Here is a 14,314-nt window from a genome sequence, read left to right as displayed (position 1 = left end):
ACATCAGATGGGCTGTGAGCTCGTCCATCCATCTAAGCAATAAAAAAAGTATATATATATATATATATATATAAATTTATATAGTAACCACAACATCATCCACAGTTGATTGGTGTTAAAAATATTGAGAAACAAAGTGGCGACCGCATATTGGTCGCCAAATGTCGGTGGTCGCCACTTTAAATGTACTTTTGTGTTCATTGGATGCCAAAAGTGTTACAGGATATATATATATATATATATATATATATATATATATATATATATATATATATATATTTTTCTAATACATGTATATAATAACAAAACTTATTATATAGCTTTGTCGAAAGAAATGTCGTTTCTGATGTGTTTAAAGAGAAACACAATTGTCTTTGTTCACGATACCAAATCAGTCAAACCATTCATTGTGCGCATGCATGAAAAAATATGTATAGTAATTTAAAAAAAACAATGAAGTTTTAAGTTAAAATATTTCTTTATTTTCGTTTATTTAATCAGTTCAGTCGTTAATCACGAGATTTTCGCTACACACTACCATATCTCTATCAATACTGCAACACCGTTCTTATTACATATTAAATAAAACATTTTTTTAATTAATTATAAAAAGTATTAAACGCATGGAACATAATAGAGATCAGAGATTAATTTAAGAATATATAATATAAAATAATCCATCAAGATTATTATCATTTCAAGAATACAGAAAAAGAGTATTATTTTTGTGTTTGATAAGATTTATATAATTAATTTTGTCTTTTCGGATATAAGAGATGTTTAGAAACCTAAAAATACTATCCAAATTTTCGAAAGGCTCATCGTCTAAATTATCAGTTAAACTGAAGTGAATATTTTGTTATTTTTAAATTTATAACGATTGACATAATTTCTATCTATAACATCATCTGATAAATAAAATTCTGACAGACAGAATTGGCTGGTTAGAAGACTTTGAACCAAACTTTATTATTAAAATACTAAAAACCAGCCCAAGCATTGTCTATTTTGACTTTCAATAAGAATCTTCAATAAAATTCAAATTAAAAGGAACTCATTTAAATTAATGTTAGTTTCAATAAATCGATTAAAAGGACATTTTAATGAATAGTAGTCGACTTTACTTTTAGTATTGTATATACATTATAATTTAATATACAGACAAAAGTAATAATGAAAATGTTGGTATCACACGGAATGCGGCTTAGTAAAATGGTATCTATCTATCTAATGGTACAACAGGCTAGAACTAAAAACGAAACACAAATCGTAACATAATTTAGCAATAAATAAATGCATCGAAACGTTTGGATGAAGTTAATTAAAAAATAATTGTCACATTTCTGTTGGCAAGATTTTATAATTTACTAGCTGACCCTGCAAACATTGTTTTGCCATATATAAGATTTCTAGGGAATTTCTAGTGTAGAAAAAAAAAACTAACTTATTGTAAGTGTGTAAGGATGTGGTAAATGAGTGAAAGAGGTATGTAGTGCTGTGAACGTTGAGGGAATATATAATAAAAATAACAAAACCTCATTCAACCACATAATACCTCATTATAACAAAAAAAATGTCCAAATAAAAAAAAATATGTTAAGGGTGGACAACCCTAATCACTTAGGGGTATGAAAAATAGATAGTAGCCGATTCTCAGGCTTACTGAATATGCATAAAAAATTTCATGAGAATCGGTCAAGCGGTTTCGGAGGAGTATGGGAACGAACATTGTGACACGAGAATTTTATATATTAGATTTTAAATTAGTTGTATGTATCGCTATGTAACCGGTTTCCTGTATTGTCTTAAATCAGTTGACATTGACATTGAAATCAGATTAACTCCATCCAAAACTTAATCTCGAAATAACGAACACAACTTTAACTATCTCTCTTTCATCTCCTTCGTTCTCTCGTCGTATATTTTCAAGGACCTTCCGACGCGTAAAACGTTTTCGTCGATAGGTATACGTTTAACGAAGGCGTCGTTCAAATCCACTTCGGGTAAAATTACATCTTTGCTATTTGGATATCCAATTAAATTTTCACATATCCTTCTGTCCTCCACTCGCAAAGTGGCTTTATTCGAACAGTCTATAGTTTGCCTCTTCTGTCGTATCGGAACGAGATTGAGGTTTTGTTGGTCAACAATATCATTACTGAGTTTCTCTACATTTTTCTTTGGTACGCCACTGTTGATTTGATTCTTTAACTGTTTGTCGTTCATCGCTAGAGCCAATGGTACGTTTTGCATTACGTCTTTATTATCCATTCCTTGTTTGTACGACTGAGGCACATCTGGTGAATCCGAGTGTAGTGTACGTATATTTTTTTGAGCACTAGCTTCTTGGAGTTTTTTTATTTCGGTATCATCCAAGTTTTGTTTCTGTGTTTCTTTGTTGACGTCGCCTTGACCGACTTGCGGTGGTGATTCTTGTTTAACTGTAGATCGAACGTTAACGGGCAACGGTCTGTTGAATTTGTTCAATTCATTGACAATCGGTTCCGGAATCCGGGAGATTTCTTTCAACTTTCCGATATCTGCGTTGGCATTGTTAGAAGGATTAGCGTTTTGTACATTTTGTTGTATATGTTCAGATTTAACATTGTCGGCTACATTTCGTATGTTCTTTGGTTGCTCTGGTTTAATAACTTCCTCGATAGCTTTAATGGCTTCAGCTGCTCTTTGATCTATCTGTTGTTTAGCTTCGTTTGGCGACTCCTCAGCGTTCTGTAGAGCGACATGCGTCTCGGGGATACCAGCCGGACGTCCTGGAGGTACATCCGCTATCCCCTTCACTTCCGACAACTTTATATCATCATTGCTGTTTTCTTTCTCTTCCTTTTTGTTCTTCAGTAACTCATCTATAATTTCCTTCTGCTCCTGAACTAGTTCTTTTTGTTCTTCGCCGTGCTTCTTGATTGTTTCGATGAGTTTCTGTTGTTTCAGTATGCGCAATCTATCTTCGTTTTCGTTCATTTGTTTAGGTTCTTCTATTTTATTAACAATTTCTTCTTTCATACCATTACCGTCGACCACGGCTTTGACTTCGTTCAGTTTGGATTTTACGTCTTTGGGATGTAGTTCCGGTTCTTTATCGCCGTTCGCTTTGATCACATCGGACACAGCTTCTTTGACTTTTTTGTTTTCAATTAAAGCTATATCTGGGATTTTTTCTTTGGATGAGTCTGGAGGTACTGGGTTAGGGGGTTGAACCTCCGATTCCCTTATTATGTTACTTTCGATTATTTTTTGTGCGTCATCTGGAAGAATCTCACCCTCGGCGGCTGGAATTATTTCTGTAATTATTAATAATTTATTTAATAACAAAAAACTAGTATCATAACCAGAATGAATTTCATACGTTTGATCTTTATACTTGTAACAGACAAAATATTTTGTGGTTACTATTTAAATCCAAAATTAAGCACTTGTTTTTATCAACTCACTCTCCAATTTCTCTCTCTTCTGGAAGAAATCCTCAACCATTTTATCAATCTTTTCTTGTGTGATGTATTTCTCGTCGTATCTCTCGTGTTTGCCTTCAGCGGCTTGCAAGTTAGCGTATGTCCCGAGTACCATTATAATTAATCCAAGGACGATAATGCCCTAAGAGATTTCAAAATTGTTTGAAATATATCATTCTTACAACTTTTATATCTTTATTAGCAACAGTTGAAATCCAACATGCAAGTAATAATATATTGGGAAACTTTCGAAATTTTAGTGCAAAACTACATATTACTATGATTAACATTGTAGACAAAACTAAAGTCATCGTGGCCTAAAGGATAAGATGTCCGGTGCATTCGTACGCATGTTCGTTTTTCTAATGAAATACGTACTTGACAAATGTTCACGATTGACTTCCACGGCGAAGGAATAACATTGTGTAAAAAAAAATCAAGTCCACAAAATCATAATTTGCGTAATTACTGGGGGTAGGTCCTCTTGTGAGCCCGCACGGGTAGGTATCACCACCCCGTTTAATTTTGCCGTGAAGCAGTATTGTGATTCGGTTTGAAGGGTGGGGCAGCCCTTTTAACTATACTCATATCTCAAGGGGGCGGCGGTATTTACGTTGTAGATTTCTATGGGCCCCGGTAACCACTTAACAACAAGTGGGCCGTGAGCTCGTCCATCCACCATATGTAAGTATTTTGCTAAAGTATTTTATCGATCTTATTAGTTTGTCATCATTTAGTCGGTCGATTTAAAATTTTTGACGTGTTTTCACATGCAACAAATATTTAAACTGAGCATCAGTTTCTAGGAGATTCACAACAATGGATTCTAATATTCACCTTGGCCAGGATCCTCTCGTTCGTATTCTTGAAGGTGACGTTGACGAAGCACGCGGCCGGGAACACCACGCAGACCAGCACGCCGATGGTGGAGCCCGCCAGCCCCAGCACCAGCTCGATGTTGGGGACCAGCAGACCCACGACCAGAGCCACGCCTATAATGCCCACCGTTATGCATCGGAACGTGGTCTGCGGGATCGAGTGGTTGATCATGTGGTCGTGGTGGGACGAGTGGACCTGGAAACGATATTTCTTCTTCGATGTGCGATTTCGATACAACAAAATCACCTTTTTGAAATTGCCGCGTAAATTTTACCGGACTGACGTAATTTGAGGTTAGAATAATGACAGATCCACACTATATCTATAAATTAATAGGAGGAGTATAAAATTTCCCACACTTATAGAGAATATAGAGGAGTGGAGAATGTTAATATTTTTTTAAGTTATACATAAAAATATATTAAATCAATAAAAAAATACAAAAAACACACTACCATGTTTTTGACACACACACTCGCATGCATAGTACTATTTGTTTATTGTCAAACTTTTCTTATTGCTTATAGTCTGTGGTCAAATTGAGAATAGACTAATTACAGATGGTTTGTCTTTATTAATATTTGTCTAAAGTGTAGTCTTGATGAAATCTGTGATTATAGAAGTATTTGACAATAATAGTGTACAAACTTATAATTTCAATTAATTACACCGGCCGACATCATTTTCCTTGTTCAAGTTCTGATTACTTTTTTCCACTAATTTGGTAGTGCTGATCACGAAATTATACCTCATTTTATCGTATCACATCAGGTTTTAAAAAAAATTAAGACATTGGCTATTTTAAATTTTTTGATTAAAACAAATTAAATTTTAGATTTTGGCGCTCTTTTCTCGAATCGTGCGACCTCTCGTGAGGAAATATATTAGTTGCAACAACGACACACCCATTCGAAACAGGTTACATGCAAATAAACCTCTACAGTTACTTTGTTCATAAACTTTTTACTGAAATTAGTGTGTTTATTTTTAAAAAAAACTTACGTTACGTACTTATATATTTTTTTTTAATATTTTTTTACTTATATACAAAATTTCCATGCTTCTTGTGCGTGTGGGACAGTATAGCACGAGACAAGCACTACGTTAAAAAATAATGGAATCCTCGTAAAAATCTCAAAGTAGAAACAAAAAACGTTATACAAAAAAAAATTATTAGTCCTGAAAAAATTTTACTACCTCCGCTTCATATCAAACTCGGTATGATGAAACAGTTTGTTAAAGCATTGGATAAAAACAATGCTAGTTTTGAATACCTGTGTAAAAAAATTCCAAGATTATCTGATGCAAAAATTAAAGGAGTGTTCGATGGACCGCAAATCAGATCTTTGATGGCTGATGAAAAATTTTATGCCACAATGAATAACACTGAATCAGATGCTTGGCTGGCGTTCAGAGATGTTGTCAACAATTTTCTAGGAAATAATAAACATCCCGACTATAAAAATAAGGTTGCAAACTTATTGGATAAGTATCAAAAATTGGGGTGTAATATGAGCATAAAACTCCACTTTCTAGATTCACATGTGGACTTTTTTCCTGATAATCTTGGTTGATTACAGTAAAGAGCAGGGAGAAAGGTTTCATCAGGACATAAAAACTATGGAGACAAGGTACCAAGGTCGATGGAATGTGAATATGATGGCTGATTACTGCTGGTCACTGACACGTGATATTACTGAAGATACTCACAAAAAACTCACAAAAAAACAACACCCAGACGTAATTTTGTCACGAAACGTAAAAGATGTCACTCTAAATAGTCCTGCAGCATTGTTTAGACTCATTGTTTTCTTTGTAAATGTTCAAATATATGTTTTTGTAATATGATTATTGATTTTTTCGTTAAATTTTGAAAAAAAATGCTTTTTCCTTCTTATAAAAAAATCTGATGTGATAGGGCAAATATGTAGGTGTTTTTGTGTTTAAAATAGTATAAATTGGTGATATTTGTGGCTCAAATACAAACAACTTTCAAAAAATTTTCATTTGTCGGCCGGTGTTATAGTCGAATTTCGACTACCGGGGGACCACTAGTACAACTAAAAGGGAAAAGGTTCGAGTGATTTCAAGTACGAATTATTTAGTTAATTACAATTGAACAATATTTAAATTTTAATTACATAAGATCTTGATGCTGAGATCCCTTTACATAATGGCTGTTGTAAAACAATAATTTACTTACCTTTTTGTACAGGAACGAATAGAGGCTCGCCCGACACGGGAATATGATCAGCGGGAAACTGAACGCGAGCGACATCACGAACCCGAGCTTGATGACGTCACTCGCCATCGTCGGACTTAGGCTCATCAAGATGTTACCTGTAACGAGAGCATCCGTGAGCTCCCGCCCCACCAGCCTTCGGGGCACAGCACTGTTCTCCCACCCCCCCAACCCCCCTCATTATAAAATGCCGTACAATAAGACATACTTTACTCTAAAGTATGTGACCTGTTCGAAGCGTCCGTTGCCTGTCCGGTAAGACGGCCTATAATCTATTTATTAATACGTGAAGCAAAAACTTTGTACGCGTTATTACGAAAATTGCCCGAACGGAGGAGTATGAAATTTCCCGTACTTATAGAGAATATAGAGAAGGACTGCAGAATATAATTTTTTTTTTAAACTGTGCATAAAAAATACATTAAATCAATAAAAAAATATTACACACACAACCATGTATTTGACGCACACACCAATGCTATTTGTTTATTGTCAAGCTTTTGTTATTGCTTAGTCTGTGGTCAAATTAAGAATAGATTAAATATTGTTTGTCTTTATTAATATTTGTCTAAAGCGTAGTCTTGGCGCAATCTGTGATTATAGAAGTATAATAGTCTTTGACAATAGAATCATGATAGTGTACAAACTTATAATTTCAATTAATTATAGTCGAATTTCGACTACCGGGGACCATTAGTTTGTCTAAATTGATAAACGATTTCCGTGACATTATTATAACTGTTAAAACTAAGATTGCCGTACAATAAACTCAAATTGAAAAAATTGTGACGTCATTCGAATTGTCAGATTGCCTACGACACGACATGCATTGACGGTTTAGATGTAGACTTACCGGATATATCCTGTGAGCAGAACGCAATGTATCCGAACAGACCTAGAGTGAAATAGACTCCTGTACAAATGTTTATCGCATTCTTTGTAACCAAATTCATCTTCTCTAAGGACAGGGTCGGCAGCGACTCGAATATTTCGAATAGCTGGCTGGAAAAGCGAATATATCATTTGTACAACACGTCGGGTTTTTTAAACACACATAAAGACGATTATAACTTCTTGTCCCTTGTTGATAAGGCTCATTTTGTCTTGACAATGATGGGAGACTGCTAGTTGAAGGTTTACATTATAGTTGGTGGTTACAGAAGCTATTGACAGTGGCAATGTTAGGGGCACAGGTGAGCGGGTGTTCACCGCTGACTGTTTTACCTTGCTCGTAGAAGAACATGTGAAAACGGTTACTAACGCAACGCAAATCAATAAATAACATCGTAATTTACGTAACTGAGGGTAGGTGGTATTGTGAATCGATATTTTTTTAAGCCAATATCGAATTCGTTCATGATATAGGATCGAAAAACATTAGTTATAAACTTAACTCAGTATAAACACTTATTACTTTATTTCGTTATTTATTTTTGTTCATATTCAGTGTACCTTCGGTAGCAGCTGGAAGACTTCTGACTTTGTATTACATTGCGTACAATGCAAGAGAGCTTGAACTATTATTTTTTTCGAGTTTATTGTATTAGGATTCACCAATATCGCTCTGTTTTCATCGAACTCTACGAATCCACGTTGTATTTTTGTCATTAAGGAATAATCCGTTAGAAATAAACTTAGTTTAACTTAACTCGCAGATCTCTCGGGTAACTTTTGCATTCTGGAACCTTCTAATAATAAATTGAATTACTTAGCAAACCTATAGCTGGACTAGCTTAAGGGTCTCAATTGCGCTTCGCTATAGCCTAGCTCTGGTTCTGCAAACGACTTTGAGGTTGGGAAAGCTTATACCAATGCAGTGAACAATCCTACCTCCTAAGGACCTGAGAGGATATCTCATGTGACTCACGTTTGACAAAACAACGCCATCGAGAATATGGGGACGCACTGAAGCACCCCGGACGGCTTCCACAGCTCCATGCGATTCTGTAATTCCTCTTCGAACAACTGTGACGTCGCTTCCGTTATCACCTGCAAGAAACGTGTCCGAGAATGTGCGTCCATGCCAATTACCTTGGCGACACCAACCAACAAACTATGAAGTCGTCGCGGCCTATAAGATAGATAGAAGTAAGACTTTGGGTGTATTCTAGTCGATTGCACTGTACCGATTTTGAAATCCCGCGGGTCGATACCAGTTTTTTCAGTTGGTTTATATATTTTTTACCCGCCATATTGTACATTTATCGTGAAGCAATTTAGACTTAGACCTTGTAATTCAAAGTGCAAGGTACGTATTAGCATTGTAATGACTACAGGGAATCGTGAGCTCCTCATCTATGACAATAAAATAAAAAATAAAAACTAGTGTTACGCCACCTGTCATCAAATAGCAGAAACGAATATGAAAAGAACTAGTAATATCGAGAACGCTCGAAAAGTGTAACGCCATCTATTATCACATTGCGGAAACACACATCGAAACGACTCGTCCTATCGGGAATGTTTTCGATTATTGTAGACTTGTCGTGTCGACTATAAAAGCGTTGTAAAGATGACATGAAGGCAGTTAGCAAACGGTTCTACTTGAAGAGAAACAAAGAACGGATCACCTGAAGCGAAGCGGAAGAAGTGGATTGAGAATTGTAAAGTGTTCCCTAAGTGTTTTAAGTGTTAAATAGAGTTTCAATTTGTACTCCGGTGAAAGTTTTTTTTATCCAATAATCTATACTAATATATAAAATACAGTGGTTTTTACGGATGTTCCGTTATAACTACTGAACTATGCATCCAATTGACTTGAAACTTGGTATCCATGTATAAAATACATGTACTTAACGGATAGGCTAATCTTTATATGAATGTTGGACTCCATAATAATAATGACAATAAATAATAATGTTAATTTTAAATGCCCAGCGAAGCGGGTGAGTACGGCTAGTATTTATATAAATATAGAGATTAGGACAGTATTACCTTCACGACGAGACAGAGATAGAAGCATATGGTGGCGGCGCTCACGTTACTAAGACTGTCGACGTTACGGAGCAAGCCGAGTGGCAGCACGCACACTAGCGACACCACAACCATTATCGATGTCCTAAAACATTATTTAGGTAAAACAAACTTTAACAAAACGTGATTGACAGATACGACTCATTAATTTTCTCGCCGGATCTCCTGTGGATCGCGAATCGAGTTCCGGTGATAGAATCAACGAAGCACTGCTCTTGCTAGGGCAGATTTTTGCGAGTTATTTCAGGGTGAGCCACGAAAAACCATTAGTAATAGTAAGGCCATATAATTAGTCCGGGGCTACTGGCAAATAGGCAGGCAACAAAAAATATTAAGAAATGAAATCACCTCATAATAATGGAAAATTTGTGTACTTTTTTTGTAACACTATCCGTGTTATAATCCTTGAATATAATTTGAAATAACTTCTTTATCTTATTTTTGAGAATAAAACAGAATAGTTTTGAAGTCGTCGTGGCCTAAAGGATACGACGTCCGGTGCGTTCGTATCTAGCGATGCACTGGTGTTCGAATCCCGCAGGCGGGTATCTATTTTTCTAATGAAATACGTACTTAACAAATGTGGTGGCTGGCGCATTTACGTTGTAGAAGTCTATGGGCTCCGGTAACCACTTAACACCATGGGTTGTGAGCTCGTCTAAAAATCTAAGCAATAACAAATATATATAAAAAAAAATGTGCTTTAAACGCCCTTTTACTAGCTTTGTATGTATGCATTTATGTTTTTATATAACAGAATCTATAAACTTCAGTCGACTTCAAGACGTCCGATTAATAAGAAAATTTGCACACGCGTTGTAATTGTGTGGAGATTGATGACGACAATACGTTAATTATAACTTCACTATAATTACCTGAACATGATAATAATTACCAGACTAGTATCAACATGATAAACAAGAAAGACGAAATTTTTATTCAATATGTTTTTCGGTTGTTTTTTAAGCTAAAATATATATTATACATATTATTTTTATATTGTATGAGTTATGTCATATACATATATGACATAACTCATACAATACATAAAGGCTGGTGGTTTTCCTGTGTACAAATACTGATAAATAAGTTAGAATTTAACGTTATAGCGCTACAGAACCCTAATTATATACTATTTACTTTACCTCAATATGTCGCTTTGGTTAACGTTCAACATTTTTGAAATTATCTGCGGCCCTAAATCTCCGACTACCACGAAGTAAGCTATGCACGTTCCCATCAGAAATCCGATAATACCAATTTCAACGGCCATCTTCCCAGCCGGTCCGAATACGTGAAACGCTGTTAATTTAAAGAACAAAAAGCTCATAACTATAATTGTTATTATCAAAACATTTCAATTAATTTGTAAAATCTGCTTGTTCAAAACTTTTTGTTACTGGCAATTTTATAAATTTCGAGTGAATTCATTCAAACTCTACAGGAATTTTACAGTCATTAAAAATATCGACGCTTGAAAGGCAAACGTGAATAAGCGACAATGCGTGAACTTTACAGTAGACTAATTTAAAGTTGAAATACCTGAAAAAAATTATATTTTAACAAATCTAGCTGTAGGATTGAAATGATTTTAATAGAGCTAGAAAAATTTTTTTTTGCGCATCGAATGTGGTTATTGCCTATCATTTATGTACAAAGCAGTTATTGTCGCTTAGTCACGTTTGCCTTTCAAGCGTCGATATGTTTATTAGACGCTGCACTAATGAAGATGCGTTTGTATGTGCGGTAAACGAACCAAACTTGGTCAATATTGTTATTTTTAGGCACCATTATGTGAATCTTTTTGCTTTTAAATATCAATAAAGAATGTAAGCTTACCTAAAAATTCAAAGTTTCTCCTTCGGGCCAACAAAGCAGATTTCAAAAGGAAATAGCAGCAAAGTCTCGAAACTAAGCCCATGGTTAGCAAGATTAATGTTGCCAGCAATATACCACACTGAAAAAAAATTATAGCACATGTTTTAATGAAATATAAATTGTTTTTGAGAATAATGAGAGTTCAGAATTCATCTATTTATATTTCTTGCGTGTGTCTTAAGCACGAATATCCTGATAGAACAGTTAATTGTACCAAATCTAGCTGCAAGATTACTACATGAATAGAGTATGCAATCAAAATATTTTTTTATGTATAATAATAAATATATTTTTACAATTACTAGGTATGTGTTGTTGATGTTTCAATGAGGTTAGTGATGTATTTCTAGAAATGTTAAACTTATTTATATTACAGTAATCCTTTTCTTTTTCTATTTCTTGACTAATGAAGATTTAAGAGAAACTACCACAAAGTTGTTATTGATTTCAAATTTAGAAAATGCTAATTAAATATTCTACTCGAAATCGCCCGACATCCGCCTACGCTTTAAGAATGAGGCTGTGTATGTTAGAGTTGATCCAAATAAAAAATATAAATCTTATTTACTGAATACCCTGTGTCCGAGTCTCGGACGAAACATATATGACCCATAGGCAGACTAGGCAAGGGGATATATTTCACATGGAGCCTATTTCTCTTTCCTTAGAAATATCTCTCCTTCACTCTGTGCCTGCCAGATGCCATCGGGTCGTCCTAAGCATCATGAGAGCTGGGTTTTTCGGTTCAATTCATATCCGAATGTACTTTTAGCTACTTTAAATTCTTTAATTTATTATACTTTTCTGATTAATGTTTTTGTTAATATATTCTTTGGATTTAACAGAAACTAAGTATTATTTATTATACTTGACTGCTAAGAGCTATTGAATTGAATCTTAAATTAGCATTTGAATGTGAAAGCTTCTTTGTGCCACTTTCACTTTTTAAACTCCAATCAAGTAAACAAGATTCCATGCATGTTTCTCATGTGTGAATAAAAACATAAATGAAAAAAAATTAAATTTTTTTTTTGTTACTAGATAAATAAATTAATTATTATCTTTAATATTTTAGTGTTAATTAAAAGAGAATATGAGATACTTTTGCTACAAGTCTGCAGAAGAGACTAACACATTCAAACAAAATGATCGGGTTTCTCACTGATCTCATGAGAGATACAAACCATTGTTTGTACACACTTTACCTGCCAATATGATATATGACAGCAAAGAAGAGAAGAAACTTCTATACAATTAGCCTTAACAGAAAACCAGAAGTTTTTCACCCAAATACTGTATGATAATAAATTTTTATCTTGTGTCATTAGAGTCAAGGTTAATTTTATTTAAGGTAATATTTATTACATCCAGCTTATTCATTACATTTTATTTTACTTCAGTATATATTTTTTCAGAAGATAAGAAGGATAAGCATATTACTATATTAATAACATTTAATCTTCTTGATAATAATCATCGTTTATTGCAATATTTTTAAACGTCGTAGTTTTTATTTAATTTATTCAATCATTGCATGAATTTTATAGCAATCAGTGTGGCACCTCACAGCACCTGTGTAAATATGTTTCGCTGTATGGCTCGACCATAAAATCATATTTATCGCAATTGTGGATTCTGATACGAAATAAAAAAGTGTGAGAAGTAAAGTCGGCGAAGTAATCGACATTCGCTCTGTTAATCTTTAGATAACACAAGCAAGGTAAACCAAAATTATATTTTTACAATAGACGAAAATTTTATTCAATTTACATTACTGAAGTACTGACTTACCATTGCTTTAACATAATTATTCTATTTATGAATACTATATTATGGTTATAATTTATTTGAGACTTAAATTATTTTATTATCAACAAAAAAACGATTTTATCATACACTATTTTGATACTTACTTGTTGAAAGCAATACGGCATGGCTAATATGCCAACACCTATAATGCTATTTGCCAGCGTTATAGATTGTCCAGCGACTCCCATATTTCATATAATATTATTGTTTGTTTCTAATATTTTAAATTAATAATGTTCTCTAAAAACAAAAACCTAAGCACACCTCTCTCTCACATCTCATTGAGATTTGTTTTGTTTGTTATGACAAATGACAAGACAAACGTCAATGACAACGAACGACACGTCAAAGAGTAGTGGAAGTTTTGCTTTTCTAAACCAGGAAAGACAAAAGTATCACATCCTACATACTTAATGAAACCATTTCAATCACATTTAAATATACATTGAATCGAATAAAATAAAATGTTAGCGTCTTAGTCAAATGGTGAAAATTTACTGCGACCTCAAAGGACTTTTCATAAAAACCCGAGAGATATAATATGATATAAGCCGATTTTGGTTCACATCTCCACACCATGTAATTTCTCTACAACTACTTTGTTTCGTTCCCGTTTCATTTCTCCACACTTGCTCATTTTCACTGACGTTAAATAATAAGTTACAGGTAATATTGAAAGGTGAAGCAAAATTTGCGCAAGCATGTGACGTATTTTGGAAGAGCTGAGGAAGCCAGATCATGTGATTTTAAACAAACGTCTAAGAAAGCAGAAATACTAAATTGACAAAATAAACAAAATGCACTTTTTTGCCTACCTGTCACTAGCTTCGATGGCCACTTCTGACTTTACTAGGCTGGTCGGCAAGCTGACTAGGCTCAGCATGAAATTTTTCTGACATCTGCTCTTACAAAAGCAGTGCTTCGCTTAATCTACCACTGAATCGGGGTCGTGACTCTCCGAGATCTGACGAAAAACTTAATGGGTCGTGTCAACTCATGTCTGTTTTGTTTGTGCGAGTTTATATGGGTTCCAGTAAGAATTAACATCAAATAAGCTGTGAGCTTG

General features: G+C 34.3%; 1 protein-coding gene across 2 annotated transcripts; it reads right to left on the bottom strand.

Moving 5' to 3' along the window:
* Positions 1-459: 459 nt before the first annotated feature.
* LOC114241352 (uncharacterized) lies at positions 460-13,595 on the bottom strand. Of its 2 annotated transcripts, none has more exons than XM_028172164.2 (10): positions 13,353-13,595; positions 11,401-11,518; positions 10,707-10,863; positions 9,523-9,646; positions 8,456-8,577; positions 7,442-7,590; positions 6,550-6,686; positions 4,305-4,541; positions 3,450-3,609; positions 460-3,299 (listed from the first exon to the last, which is right to left on the bottom strand). In XM_028172164.2, the coding sequence occupies exons 1-10, from the start codon at positions 13,434-13,436 to the stop codon at positions 1,885-1,887; spliced, it is 2,703 nt and encodes a 900-aa protein (XP_028027965.2). In that variant the 5' UTR covers positions 13,437-13,595; the 3' UTR covers positions 460-1,884. The 2 variants fall into 2 exon arrangements, with proteins under 2 accessions (XP_028027965.2, XP_089587214.1); XM_089731088.1 differs by having other exon boundaries at positions 460-3,287.
* Positions 13,596-14,314: the final 719 nt, after the last annotated feature.

The sequence above is a fragment of the Bombyx mandarina genome, chromosome 11, assembly GCF_030267445.1.
Source record: "Bombyx mandarina strain Sakado chromosome 11, ASM3026744v2".
In the NCBI taxonomy this organism is placed as follows: domain Eukaryota; kingdom Metazoa; phylum Arthropoda; class Insecta; order Lepidoptera; family Bombycidae; genus Bombyx; species Bombyx mandarina.
This window is presented reverse-complemented; position numbering and strand designations above follow the sequence as displayed.